The sequence below is a fragment of the Salvia splendens genome, chromosome 3 (genome assembly GCF_004379255.2).
Source record: "Salvia splendens isolate huo1 chromosome 3, SspV2, whole genome shotgun sequence".
Taxonomy (NCBI): Eukaryota; Viridiplantae; Streptophyta; class Magnoliopsida; order Lamiales; family Lamiaceae; genus Salvia; species Salvia splendens.
Window position 1 is genome coordinate 12978311 of NC_056034.1, and position 14308 is coordinate 12992618.

General features: G+C 35.4%; 2 protein-coding genes across 2 annotated transcripts; one reads left to right on the forward strand and one right to left on the reverse strand.

Moving 5' to 3' along the window:
• Positions 1 to 2889: 2889 nt before the first annotated feature.
• On the reverse strand, positions 2890 to 6030 carry LOC121797273 (cis-3-alkyl-4-alkyloxetan-2-one decarboxylase-like). Its single transcript, XM_042196032.1, has 11 exons — positions 5719 to 6030; positions 5044 to 5119; positions 4893 to 4978; positions 4623 to 4716; positions 4464 to 4540; positions 4191 to 4318; positions 3993 to 4064; positions 3776 to 3846; positions 3576 to 3651; positions 3292 to 3435; positions 2890 to 3206 (listed from the first exon to the last, which is right to left on the reverse strand). Exons 1-11 carry the CDS (start codon positions 5959 to 5961, stop codon positions 3167 to 3169), a joined length of 1107 nt encoding a protein of 368 aa, XP_042051966.1. The 5' UTR covers positions 5962 to 6030; the 3' UTR covers positions 2890 to 3166.
• A 1035-nt stretch (positions 6031 to 7065) lies between these two features.
• LOC121795032 (protein FAR1-RELATED SEQUENCE 8-like) lies at positions 7066 to 11531 on the forward strand. Its single transcript, XM_042193467.1, has 2 exons — positions 7066 to 10109; positions 10791 to 11531. The coding sequence occupies exons 1-2, from the start codon at positions 7839 to 7841 to the stop codon at positions 10827 to 10829; spliced, it is 2310 nt and encodes a 769-aa protein (XP_042049401.1). The 5' UTR covers positions 7066 to 7838; the 3' UTR covers positions 10830 to 11531.
• Positions 11532 to 14308: the final 2777 nt, after the last annotated feature.

Below are 14308 nucleotides of genomic sequence, written 5' to 3' on the forward strand. Positions count from 1 at the left end.
TATTTGAACCTGATAGTAGTTAATTTGTCACGTGACGCACATGAGAAGCCTACAAAAATTACCTAATTATCTGTGAATAAATATTAAGTATATTACTAGTTTATAAAAATGTTAGCTAGAGTGAAATTCGTTAAGCATCATTGATCCATGATCAAGTAACTCATTTGTAGTCCCCTAAAGTACAGAGATGGCGTCACAATTTTAATGCCGATAAACTTCTAGGTGAAGAATAAGTATAAAATATGTCAGATATTGCCCAATTCATTAATAATGGAGTTGCAATTTCAGTCCATTTAAAGTGACAATTATAAAAAAAAATAGGACTTTAAAAAAATAAGAACGCTTCATTTCACCAATTTAAACTACTATGACCGCAATAAAGGGGTGAATCTGTAAATTTTAAAGTATTTACTAAAGTTTTATGTTGAAGAGTATCAATTGCGTTATACTCCGTAGTAGTACTAGTTATTTACTTAAAATCAAATTTCAATGAGTATAAATAATTAGTTGAAATTAGTTATTACAAAATGGGTCTGTATTAAACAATGTGAGATATACATTTAAATATTTATTTAAAGCTTGTCTTACTTTGGTTTAGGGACATTAAATATGCTTGTATTTAAGTTACTACAAAGTTAATTATGATGGCAATGTGCATAGATGAGACAAATCATATTTTTTAATTTATCAAGGAAAGAAGATGCAATATTTTATAGATTATTATACTGTACATGCTATATACCATACCTTCAAATTTTGATAAATTTAAACAGGGTGGCTGTGACTTCAATTCGATATAAATAAGCAATCTAACAATTTAATATCTTGGTTGTAGATTTGCACACCTATATAACTAGTGCACTACTGCAGTTTCCACATTAAGATTTTTGGCAACTATTAGCTAGCCTAGTTTAGGTTAATATTTTGATTGATTATTATTGACCCACTTATATTATAACCATTTCAAGCATACTAAATTAATGGGTAAATTACCAATGGGTCATAGCGCAGTTGGCAACACGGAGCTATGATGACCTTGAGTAGGGCAGGGGAAAAATACCGAAATACCAAAATATCGATTTTATCTTATCGAAAAAATATCGAAAATAACGAATTTTTGGTATACCGTAATTTTCGGTACGGTATGATACCTTACCGATTTCGGTAAGGTAAATGTATGAATTTTTATATACCGCGGTATAACTGGTGCACTACTGCAGTTTCCACATTAAGATTTTTGGCAACTATTAGCTAGCCTAGTTTAGGTTAATATTTTGATTGATTATTATTGAACCACTTATATTATAACCATTTCAAGCATACTAAATTAATGGGTAAATTACCAATGGGTCATAGCGCAGTTGGCAACACGGAGCTATGGTGACCTTGGTCTTTGAGGTCACGGGTTCAAATCTCGCCATCAGCCAGGAGACTATCGGCCTTAATCCGCAAACTCGATCGAACATGATTAGTAGGAATCTGCCAAAGACGGGTTCAGTACACTTGTGATCAAACAAAAAATATTAATGAGCAAATTGCTATGAATTTTGATCAAATTCTTGATTAGTACTTCGGCTTTTAAAACCAACAGTAAAAACCAAGAATTTTATACTTTCTCAAATTTTCCACAAAGTCTAACTTCGATGAAATTTTATTTAATGTAGCAAATGAAAATTCAATGAGGTGAAGATCGACCGTGAATTTATCATTCTCAACACACTTAGCAAATAAACTCAACGCCATTAATTTGAAATACGTGTGCATCAAATTAACATCAGGTTATAATAGGAAACTGGAGCATTTCGTCACAAGAAAATTGAAAAAAAAAATGTTAAAATCCATAGTGTTAAAGACTATTTTTTAAACTTGTGAAACGAACTATAATCCGATCAAAATTCATAATTTTTCTAGCAATTTTTCCTAAATTAATCAACCTCTTGGGCAAGCAAATATGAAAAAGAATTCAAGGAGACAGGCTAATTATTTAAAATTTTGCATTTGTCAATATCTCATGTAACAATATAGCCGAACATTGGATAGTCCATGTCCAAAATATTCTTGAGTTTTATTTATATTCAATTTTTAAACCAATCGCAGAGTCATCATTATTATTGTTTTTATTTAATCATGATCGTTTGACTTGGAATCTAAATCACTTTGTTTGCACCGTGCGGTCAAGCAATGAAATATTCTAAAATGAAAAATTCCAAGAAGTCTTGGCGTTTTCTTAATTTTAAAATAATATTTTGATAGTAAGAGAGATGCTTTACTTAATAAGAAGTCAAAGCCAACAGTTGCTCAGCAATATATTTAGTAGTCAGAGGGACTTTATTATAATATGGAATTAATTGTGATTCGACGAAAATAATTAGGTAAATAAAAATATACTAATTGGTTCAGTTTGAGGAGACGATATCATGGTCATTGTAATTTTTTAAATTAATATGGAATGGGATACTACGTTAAAATATTATTACAATTTAATAATATTTTGCTTTGATTACAATTTGCCTTTTTTTGTGAAGTGGAAAGAAGCAATAAACACAATGTAGCATTAATAATAAGCTATGGCTCCATGTAATAATTTGAAATCCAGATTACAGTTGACAGTTAGGAGTCTAGATATTATTCCCTTTTTTCAAAAACAATCAGATACTGCAATCTTTATTATAATTAAAACTCAGGTGGCAGTTTATAACACTACTTGATTAGTGCTATCTGGTTGTATTATGCCCGGTCATAAAATATTGGAAAAACTTTGAATAAAATTATGAAACTTGGTTAAATTCTGATTTGGCCCATAATTTTAAAATACAATTGGAAAACCGGGACGTTTGGATTTGTTTTTCAGTTTTCCCAATGCGAAAAAATAAGATCGTATAGTTGATGTCTATAAACCAAACGGTGTTGTTTATATATGAATAAATGACATTGTTTAACTCATCGTCGGTAACGTCCACGTACGATTTTCCTGGCTGTCTCAGACAGAATAACATAATTTGTACAAGAATGTATGGATTACTAGTTGCTTCTTTTTCCAGTTTCATACTTACACATATATTATCTCAATTTACAAACAATCATACTGACTGGGCTGCATCTACAGCAGATTTACACGGATGCCAACATCTCCCTCCTTACTCAATTGTAAGAGGCATTTTACTCTTCATAAAAATACTCTCAAGGCGCCGACAACTTTCTCCGGCCTGCAAATATGAAATGTTGTTGAGAGGTGGGAAATGTTCGTGTTTGCAGTCTGCAGAAACTAATAGCTCGTGAGAGATTGTTTACCAGTCCTCCTGCGGCATGTGGCCTGCACCTTCGATCATCTGAAGCTTTACTCTATCTGTATTCCCTTTCTGGAATTCTTCAGCAACTGACTGCGGCAGATACTTGTCCGACAATCCCCAGGCAACCAGTATCGGCTTATCCCAGCTGAAGACACCATATGAAGTATATTTGAGAGAGTTGATCTTGGAAGAATTTACTTTTATGATCTAATATACTGAATGTTAGTGCAACCAATCAGGAAGTATGAGACGACACGTTGTTTAGTTAATCGTGTAGTAATGTACCTTCCAGATGCGAATCCTGCTGATACTCGGCTGTTAATATCTTTAATGTTAGCTCTTTTGGTAGCCTCAAGCAGAGCTGTAACATCAAAAGGAAATAAATCAGTGAAGCCAAGCATATCTTTAGCCTATAATCTATTTGTCTGTGTCGAACGGCTTGATAAGACAAGAAGCTACTATCGGTTTGGGATGGTATTACAGACCAAATCCAGGGCCACTGCTAGAGAGATACGGCAACCGATATACATCTGCCTTTTCCAGCTTCAAGGCATAGCTGCCATGAACATGTTCTTTATTAGTGAAAACACAGTAACATAAGTATATCTAATATCCAAATAAATCAAATCATAAGCAGGCATCTTTGTTGAAAGTAAAGGTTTGAGATCACATAAAATGGAAGAAAACTTTCTTGATACGTACGCGCTACCTGCTTCAATAAAACGCTCAGCCATAATTGCATTCTGGCAAGTAAATTCGCCAAGAAGTGGAATCCTGCAAATCAGCAAAGATGCAGATGACATCTACTATCAGAAAACCAATAAATTAAAACACACCAAGATTAGGTAGTAAAGACAAGGTTTGAAAGATGCCCTAATCGTTCACACGTAATCACAACACCTGAGCTGTTGAAATAGCCCTGGAAGCGGTGATGAGGTCGTCAATGGCGTGTTCAGGATTGCAAGCTTTGACACTCTACTTTGATTTTTCAAAGCCCAAGTCAATCCATACGATCCAACTACATATCCCTGCAAGACGCAGGAACTCACGTAAAATTTGAAGACACGCTAAGAGTTTTATTGAGGAAACAAGACAAGATTCAACTGAGACACGAAACTTCATTAGGATATAGACAGCTAAGTATGTTGTAAACAATGATTGGGAAGTCCAAACCTGAACTACTAGGTAAAAGGGATCGGTAACCCCAAGAGTATCCAGTAATTTGTCAAACACGTCATGGAATTCTTTCTCTGCCAATTAAATTATCAGATATACTTGTCAACAATTCCACACAATCAAAAAATGAAATAAAGGATCGGTAAGTTGCAAAACCTGTGTAGTCAAATCCATATCCAGGCTGTGGCTTGTCGCTAAAACCAAATCCTATCCAGTCAGGTGCAAGGCAGTGAAACCCGGAATCTGACATCTACAGCATCATAGCCCATAGAAATCAATAAAGACATACAAGATTTGTTCAGCATTCAATGGTCACAAAAAGTCATTAACCCCAACACTCATTTAGTGGCTGTAGTTGAACAAGCAAACATTGGCAACACTACGTTGCAAAATCTATGAACTCAGCTAGTAGATCACCAGCAGTACCTGAGACATAACAACTCGATAGCTGTATGACTGTGTTGGAGCACCGTGTAGAAACACGATGGTTCCACGCCCTCTTTCACGTGATCCTGCAAATCAAAGGAACCAAATTATCAAATTTCAACTGAGAAAACATGTTAATGCGATTTGTTACCTGTTTCTCTTACAAACCATCGAAAACCTCCAGATTTGATGTAAGAGCCATAGTCCATTCCCTTGTCTTCAATTCTCTTTCAAAAGAATTAAATGACACGACATGCAAATGTTAGTTCACATCTCCAAATCACCACACAAAACTCTTAAGAGGATGGCGCCACCATTTGAAACATAACACCATCAATTTATAAAACATAAGATAGACTAACGGCTATCTGAAACATGATTTCAATTCATATCTTTAACTACTTCCTTCGTCCCATGTTGATAGGTCCACGGGTATTTTCATCTCTGTCTAAAGAATTACTGCATCTATCCTACTAAGATAGACCTAGTTTTCCCTATAAAAAGCAAAAGAATAATTTTTTCAACAGATTAAGAAAACTCATAAATAGAATAGTATTGGACTTAATTCCTCCTATTTCTTTTATATGGAAAAGTAGAGATGGATCCAAAATATAGCAAGTAATCTGAAATTGTAAGATGAACGGAAGTAGTCCTCTCTTAGTTGCAAATAAAAAATCACCAGTAATTCATAATCCATCAACTTATTAAATTACAACTATCTTCCTCCAATTAAGGTATGGAACAGCAATTGAATGAAGTTTCAATTATCTTCCTTCAAACTGGAAATTAATCGAAAAACGATAATAGAAGAAATGGTAATAATTACATAGAGCATTTGGCCGACATTCCCGTCCTCCGCAGGGGATTCCGGTAGCTGAATGGCGCTGCGGCTGGAAGGATTGTCGGTGACGAACCCAAACGGATTGAAAGCGGGTTCTTCGGCGTCGTTTTTAGAAGCCTCCACGATTATACGGGCGAATCGTTTCTGATTGGATAATTTACTGGAAGAGAAGGTGGAAATTGTTGGTGAGATGAGTGGAGGAGGAGGAGGGAGGAGAGAGAAAGGCATAGCAGCGGCGGCGGCGGTGGAGAGCAGGAGAGGTGTGGCGAGTGGTGCAGGAAGTTAGGAATTTAACGACCACCAGTCCACCACTAACTACTTTATTTTTCTGTTTTTATTTAATTTCAATTTCGTCCGTAAAATAAAATTTGTATACTGCCGATTTTACTCATACGCCATGACTAATTTTATATACTATTGTTCTAAGATAAAGTATTAAAATAAATTTATAAATTAGGAATGTTAGTGTAACTCAAAACTTATGGAATGATCTGAATAGTTTGTTAAATTTATTTGAATATGGTTAAACATATTTTGACAGATTAAACTACAATCTAATTAGTCTATAACTTGAGTAGGACTGACTAAGAATCTGATAGACTAGCTTAGTAGCTTAAATGTTCGATATCACGATCCATCGTAATATATTAAATTATTGAACGACTCCAGATTTATTAAATTTAACTTTATCATATGCCACACTATTAGTATTTATTCATGTTAGTTCAAGCATATATCCCAAAATTCTCATAGTACTTCCTCCGTCTCATAATAGATGACACACTTAGAAATTGACACAAGATTTTAGGTGACGTTGTTTTGTGTGTTAGATGTAGAGAGAAAATAATATATTTATAGTAATGCGAGAGAGAGTTTTTTCCAATAAAGGAAATGTGACATCTTTTATGGAACAAACTAAAAAGGAAAGTGTGACATCTATTATGAGACAGACTGAGTACTATTTTACATTTTATAAATATACTAATTTATATTATTGCGGGTTGATTTGATCACATGTTAATTTTATCATTATTCTCACAAATCACAATAGATGTTTTACATTCCAACTCAATAAGACTGACTAATTAACCTACAATCTGAGTAGGATTAACCCAAAACTATTGGACTAGCTCGTTTGACATCCCTACACCAAACCAAAAACATGGAAATGATTCTAAACAAATTAAGGGTAATTAAGCAGTACTTTTCTAACCTTTCATCAAATTATGGGATTTGAGATATTAAAAACAAATTCAAAATTTTGTAGAAAAATTGGAAAGCATTTAAAATACAATGGCCTGCAAATAAATTAAGCACACGAGCTACGGAAAATATACTAACCTATCAGACTTTGACGCAACCCAACGTCAACCTCTCCTCCACCAATGGCAGACGCCGCCGTATTTTCTCCCGCCGGTGACGGCCTATCGTCTAATTCCGGCATCGAAATCATCATAAGGTTTTAATAGTCATTATATTTTTGTGCCGTTAACTGCAATTCATTCACCGCCCGAGGACAGTATCACCTCTCACTTACCCCCAATTCGGTGCCCTAATTTTTTTTTTCTTATTTCCTTCTCTACGAATTCCAAATATTGTTGCTTGGTTTTTCAGTACTTATAATTTTTTTACTAGCTTTTAACCTTTTCTTATGCATGCATTTTCTGTATGGTTCATCAATGTGAATTTGACGTATCAATCTCATTTATGTTCTCTTTACAGAGCTGTGAAATTTTTGTTTCTGATTCTTTTATCTGCTGCATATCTCTGTAGAAACAGAAAATTTGAAATAATGTAACAGGTTGAAAACTATCATGTTTGTTTGCTAGATATCATAATGTATATTGCAATAAGAGTTTGTGGTTTTTGTGAAATCTGTAGTGTATAAGCTTAACATACAGTTGATGCTGTTTTTAGAAAAACGGTGTATTCCGGCCAATACGTATATGTGTGTGTGTGTGTGACTCTGTATGCGTGGGTGATAGTGAAAATAATGAATCCAGAAGTAGCCTAACTTCTCCTTTGTTTTTCGAAGTACTCTTTATAAGAAAAAAACTATCTTGCTTGTGGTGCGTGACGACTTGCTCTAAGTAGTCTCTCTTTCAATGTGTCAGCTTAGTTTACTTTTTTGCTGCTGCTGCTGTTGTGTATTTGTGAAGGTGGATGAAACTTCTGAAATCAGTGAGGACCTTCTGGATGAAGGAGAGGAAGGCTTCAAGATTGAAGCACACGACCTTGGAAATGAAGACAGCAAAATACTTAAACTCAAGAACACTGATCTCGAGAATGCCATTGAACAAGTGCTTGGAAGTGAAAGAGCTGACCTTGAAAATGATGGCAAGCAGGTGCTCGGCATTCATAATGTGGATGAGAGTGAGCATGTGATCGAAATTGAGAGGAATGACCATGAGAGCAACTATGAGCAAATGCTCGAGATCCAAAGCAACGACAGGGATAGCAGCAGTGACCAAATGCTTGGTATTCCTGCCAATGGTGCTCAAAATGATCATACACTAGGAAAGTCTTATCTCCAACCTGTTGAGGGAATGGAGTTTGAATCATATGATGATGCCTATAACTTCTACAACTACTATGCCAAGGAGCTTGGGTTTGGTATAAGGGTCAAATCTTCATGGACAAAACGTAATAGCAAAGAGAAGCGTGGGGCAGTACTCTGTTGCAACTGTGAGGGCTTCAAAACAATGAAAGAAGCGTGTACTCGAAGAAAGGAAACAAGGACAGGATGTCTGGCAATGATAAGGTTGAGGTTGGTGGAGTCAAACAGATGGAGATTGGATGAAGTAAAACTAGAACATAACCATTTATTTGATCATCAAAAGGCTCAAAACTCCCGGTCAAATAAGAAGATAGAAGCAGGGATCAAGAGGAAGTCGAGTTCTGCTGTTGATGTGGAAGTGAAAACAATTAAGCTTTATCGAACTCCAGCTCTCGATGCAGTAAATTATGGAAGCTCAAGTGAACGAGATTTCAGTCACCATACAGACCAGTTGAAACATTTAAAATTTGGAAATGGTGATCTTGAAGTTATGCAAAATTATTTTCATCAGGCACAGCTTGCTGACCCGAACTTCTTTTATGTTATGGATTTAAACGATGAAGGATATGTAAGGAATGTTTTCTGGATCGATTCCAGGTCAAGGGCTGCCTATGGCTATTTTAGTGACGTGGTAGTTGTTGACTCAACATGCCTGTCAAAAAAGCACAATATTCCGCTGCTCTCATTCAGTGGACTGAATCACCATGGTCAATCTGTGTTAATGGGTTGTGGGTTGCTCGCTGAAGAAACCTTTGAGACTTATGTTTGGCTGATGAGAGCATGGCTGACATGTATGTTTGGACGTCGTCCACAAACTATAATCACGGACCAATGCAAGGCACTGCAGGGTGCAATCTCTGAAGTTTTCCCAAGGGCTCATCATTGTCTCCATTTACCCTTTGTGATGCAGAGCATTCACGAAAGGTTAGGGGAGCAGGTGGGGGAGTCGCAAGTGTTTCAAACAGTATTAAACCTAACAGTGTACAACACAACAAAGATAGAAGAATTTGAAACAGGCTGGGAGGAGATGATTCAACATTTTTCCATGAGAGATCATGAATGGCTCAACAGCTTGTATGAAGACCGAGAAAGATGGGCCCCGGTTTACTTTAAAAACTCCATTTTTGCCGGAATATTTACTTATCAGCCCGGTGAATACACAAATCCGTTTTTCCATGGCTATTTAGATGATCAAACGAGCTGGACTGAATTCTTCAAGGTATACGAATCACTTCAACAAAAAATGATCCAGAGGGAGGCTCTTGATGATATTGAGTCGAGAGAGTTTAGACCCGTGTTAAGCACGAGATGCAGTTATGAGACACAGGTCTGTGACCTGTATACCAAAGAGATATTCTTGAAGTTCCAAGAAGAGGTGGCGCTGATGCATGGTTGTTTCAGTGTGACTCACATCCATGTGAATGGGCCAATAATAACATATATGGTTAAAGAACGAAATGGTGGAGGAGATGCAATGGAGGCTCATAACTTTGAAGTTGTATATGATAAAGTTGGGATGGAGGTTCGCTGCATTTGTTGCTGCTTCAGTTTCAGAGGATATTTATGCAGGCATGCATTGACCGTCCTCAATTACAACAGTGCGGAGGAGATCCCCGGCCAGTACATCTTGACGCGGTGGAGGAAGGACGTGAAACGCCTATACATTCCTAATATTGGCTCCAACAATATAGACATAAGCAATCCTGTGCAATGGCGCGAGCATCTGTACAGGCGCGCCATGCACGTGGTTGCGGAAGGAATGGCTTCGCGAGAGCATCATATGGTTGCCTGGCAAGCATTTAAGGAATCGCTCAATAAGGTAAGGCTTGCTGCAGAGAAACCTGTGTAGTGTAGACTAGCAATATAGGGAAGTCATTAAATCTTGCCAAATTGTATATACATTGATCGTCTTCGTTCTTGATGATACACATAATGGGTTAATTCTTTTTTAGTTCTATGGCGTTTTTTACATTCCATAAGTGTACTTGGCTTTTTTTAAATTCCGGCTTTGGGAGAGACGCATGACCCACATGCGTCGCGCGTTAATGAAACGCATGACCGCGATGCGTTTTAGTGTAAGACGTATGACCTTAATGCGTCTTTCACGCCCCCATTTTTAATTGAACGGCGCATGACGGACATGCGTCTTAGGGTAAAACGCATGACACACATGCGTCTTCTCTGGAATCCTCCAAAAACATTGTCTTCGTCTTTGAAAGGGCTTCGCGTGAGTATCTTGCACGCCCCCATCGGAGTCCGGATGAGTGAGTTATGGTCATTATACGAAAGTCGTGCATTGAAACGCGGATGACTCCAAAAGACATGTCCTCGTCATTGGTCGATGAATGTCCTTGGTGTGGTTGATCAAATGATGCTAAATTATTCGTAACAAGCATTAAATGGCCAAGATCTATTTTATTCTTTTACTAGCCCATTTTATTTTTGACTTTCAATCCCGCTAAATTATTCTTCAAAATCTCAACAATATTACATATTTCAGGCACCACATTCATTCAATATCAAAGAATTGAGGAATTAGAGGAGAGTGCAGAGAAACGAAATTTGAGATTGGCGCTGACAGCGGGGCTGAACGGCGACGACTCGTGCTCCGATCGGGACGACTGGGAGACTTCGAGACCGATTGGAGACGCTGACAGCAGTCGGAAACGGACCCGGCTACGGCATGAGAAATGAGATAGAGGAAAGGAGGAGACTTCTCTGATATTTAGAGATCAATCGGGAAAGTGAAAAGAGAGGAGGGAAGAAGGAATGCAGGCTGCATGGCATCCATTTTGGAGGAGAAAGGAAAATGTCAGTAAGGGGACGGCATTGATTGAGAAATTGATGGAGAGTTAGGAATTCTCAATTTGGTGTTGATTTCCTCCGACAAGGAACCGAGGCGGAGCTTTCACCGATTAAGGATTTTTTATTTGAATGAGAAACAGAGAGACAAGAGTAGACGACGGCAATGAGGATCTGCTCTTTATTTATTTTGGGCCAAGTAATGATTGGGCTGGTTGGATCTGCAGTTGGAGTATTAAAATTAGTTGGGCTGATATATAAATTAAAAAGGGGGAGGGAGCTAGTTTGTGGGCCAAGGAAAATATGTTTTGGGATGGAAAGATAAAAAGGTGTTGGGTGGGCAGCTGCGAAAATGAATCAATACAAGGATGAAAATGACGTTCTAAAGTCACGACAAAATTTCACAATTTCCCAACTAAGATCAAAGAGTAAGATTTAACGTAATGTAGGATGCTTTAAATTAAATTTATTTTTCTAATTTAGCATGTTATGTTTTTTCAAATAAAAGGTGATTTTTGTACGCTATTTGAGAATGGAACAGAAATTTGATGATTTAAACAAACAAGGTGAACTTTCTTTTTAAATAAGGACTATGTCATAAGTATGTTTTGATGTGAAAATGAGGTTAAGTATGTTTGTCATGTCATGTTTTTTTTTGTGTTTTGATGAAATCTATCTGAAGTATGGGTGAGCAAAAAAATCGAAAACCGAATATCTGAAGTGAACCAAACCGAAATTCTATAATTCGGTTCGGTTTTTCGGTTCGGTTCGATTTTGAAAATACAAAAATTTTAATTTTTCGGTTTGGTTCGGTTCGGGCGAAAAAAACCGAAAAACCAAATAACTGAATTATATTTTAAATATAATATTATATATATATTCTATTGATTTAATATTATATTATATTATATAATATATATATATATATATTCTTTTAATATTATATTATATAATATATATATATTCTTTTAATATATTCTATATAATATGTATTATATATTCTATTAATTTTATATTTTATATTTTATACATATATATTCTATTATATAAAATAAAATATATTATATATATTAATAGGGTCCTTTTAGGTTGATATTTTTTAGCTTAATTGAAAATTGAGATGCATTTATATATATTCTATTATATAAAATAAAATATATTATATATATTAATAGGGGTGTGTTATATTGCTAACTCACTCTTAAATTGCTAAATCAAGGTACAAGATCATTCATCCACGAAAAGCACAAAAAATGTCAATTAGAGGTATTAGTGTAAAAAAACGAAAAGGTAGTTATAACTAACTTTTAAAAAATATCTCAAAACTTTAAATGATTATTACTATCTCAATTTATATTATTTTTTACACAAAATATATCAAACTCAAGATAATTTTATAAGGATTCCAACGATATCTCACTTGCATATGTTCCGATGTCAAAATTTGAAAAAAATTATTGAATTTTCGTAAATATCAACTACCAGTTTAATGTCGATATAACTACCATAATATGTCAATATAATACATATACAATGTCAATGTTAAATTGTGTTGACATATTCAATGAATCATATTGATATGTTTATTACGCTACATTGACAATTTGATTCAAAACCCTAATTTTGGTAGTTTTCTTATATTTTCAGATTTAATTAATAATAAAATAAAATTACACGTGACAATTTATGGACCACTAGATCTCTACAAATCTAATGGTTTAAAATTAGTTGTAGTTAGCAATTAAATGTAGAGTTAGCAATTGATCACACCCCTATATTAATATATATATATATATATATATATATATATATATATATATATAGTAGTGATATATGGCAAATAACCCTTAACCAAATAACTAGAGAATAAATCATAGCCACAAAATCAAAAAAATCAATGGCTAGTATTAATTTTCAAATTTAAGGAGAAATTAGTTCCATCAATCACAAATTTACTCTATAATAACAAAGCGAGGGTATTATGGTCATTGCATAGCCAAAATCAAGTTTGGAGAAGAGTGGCGACGAGCTTGCCGGCGGGGGATGCAGCGGAGGTCGGGGAGGGAGAGGTATTCGAGGAGGACGTGGTAGCGGAGGACATCGGCGAGGTTGGGGGAGGAGGGGGTTGGGGACGGCGAGGAGGGTGAGGGAGGGCGGCGAGATCAGCGGCTGAATTATATCAGTATGTTGCTATTAATTTTCAGTCTGTTGCGAGATCGGCGGCTGAACCATAAATGATTTAACAGAAGAGAAAATTCAGTTGGTTGGAGCACAAGTATATTATTCCTCATTTAAGACCTTTGATATAAGAATCTTCATATCCCTGCAATGCATCACATCCAGACTCAGTTTTTGATTCATATAGATTAAATTTCCACCATTTTCTGAACGGATTTTGTTACCTATTAGTATAAAATACTTGAGGAACATCATCGCGCAAATTGTCACCTTCGGTATCTGTACATACCACTAAAGTAAATCAATTGGAAATAGGAAAACAAAATTTCGAGGCTATTAATATCAGTTTTTCACATATGATTGAAGAAATATTTAACATTTTTATTTAAGTTCATAGAGAGAAAAAACGCATGAAGAGGAGCAGTAGTGTAACAACAATTTGTGTTTTGTAAACAAGAGTGAAGTAAAATCATGCTAAGAGTGATGTGTTTTGTAAACAAGAGTGAAGTAAAATCTAGCTAAGAGTGATGTGTTTTGTAAACAAGAGTGAAGTAAAATCAGAATAAGAGTGATGTAATTTGTAAACAAGAGTGAAGTAAAATCGGAATAAGAGTGATGTGTTTTGTAAACAAGAGTGAAGTAAAATCGGAATAAGAGTGATGTGTTTTGTAAACAAGAGTGAAGTAAAATCGGAATAAGAGTGATGTGTTTTGTAAACAAGAGTGAAGTAAAATCAGAATAAGAGTGACGTGTTTTGTAAACAAGAGTGAAGTAAAATCGGAATAAGAGTGATGTGTTTTGTAAACAAGAGTGAAGTAAAATCGGAATAAGAGTGATGTGTTTTGTAAACAAGAGTGAAGTAAAATCGGAATAAGAGTGATGTGTTTTGTAAACAAGAGTGAAGTAAAATCGGAATAAGAGTGATGTGTTTTGTAAACAAGAGTGAAGTAAAATCATAATAAGAGTGATGTGTTTTGTAAACAAGAGTGAAGTAAAATCGGAATAAGAGTGATGTGTTTTGTAAACAAGAGTGAAGTA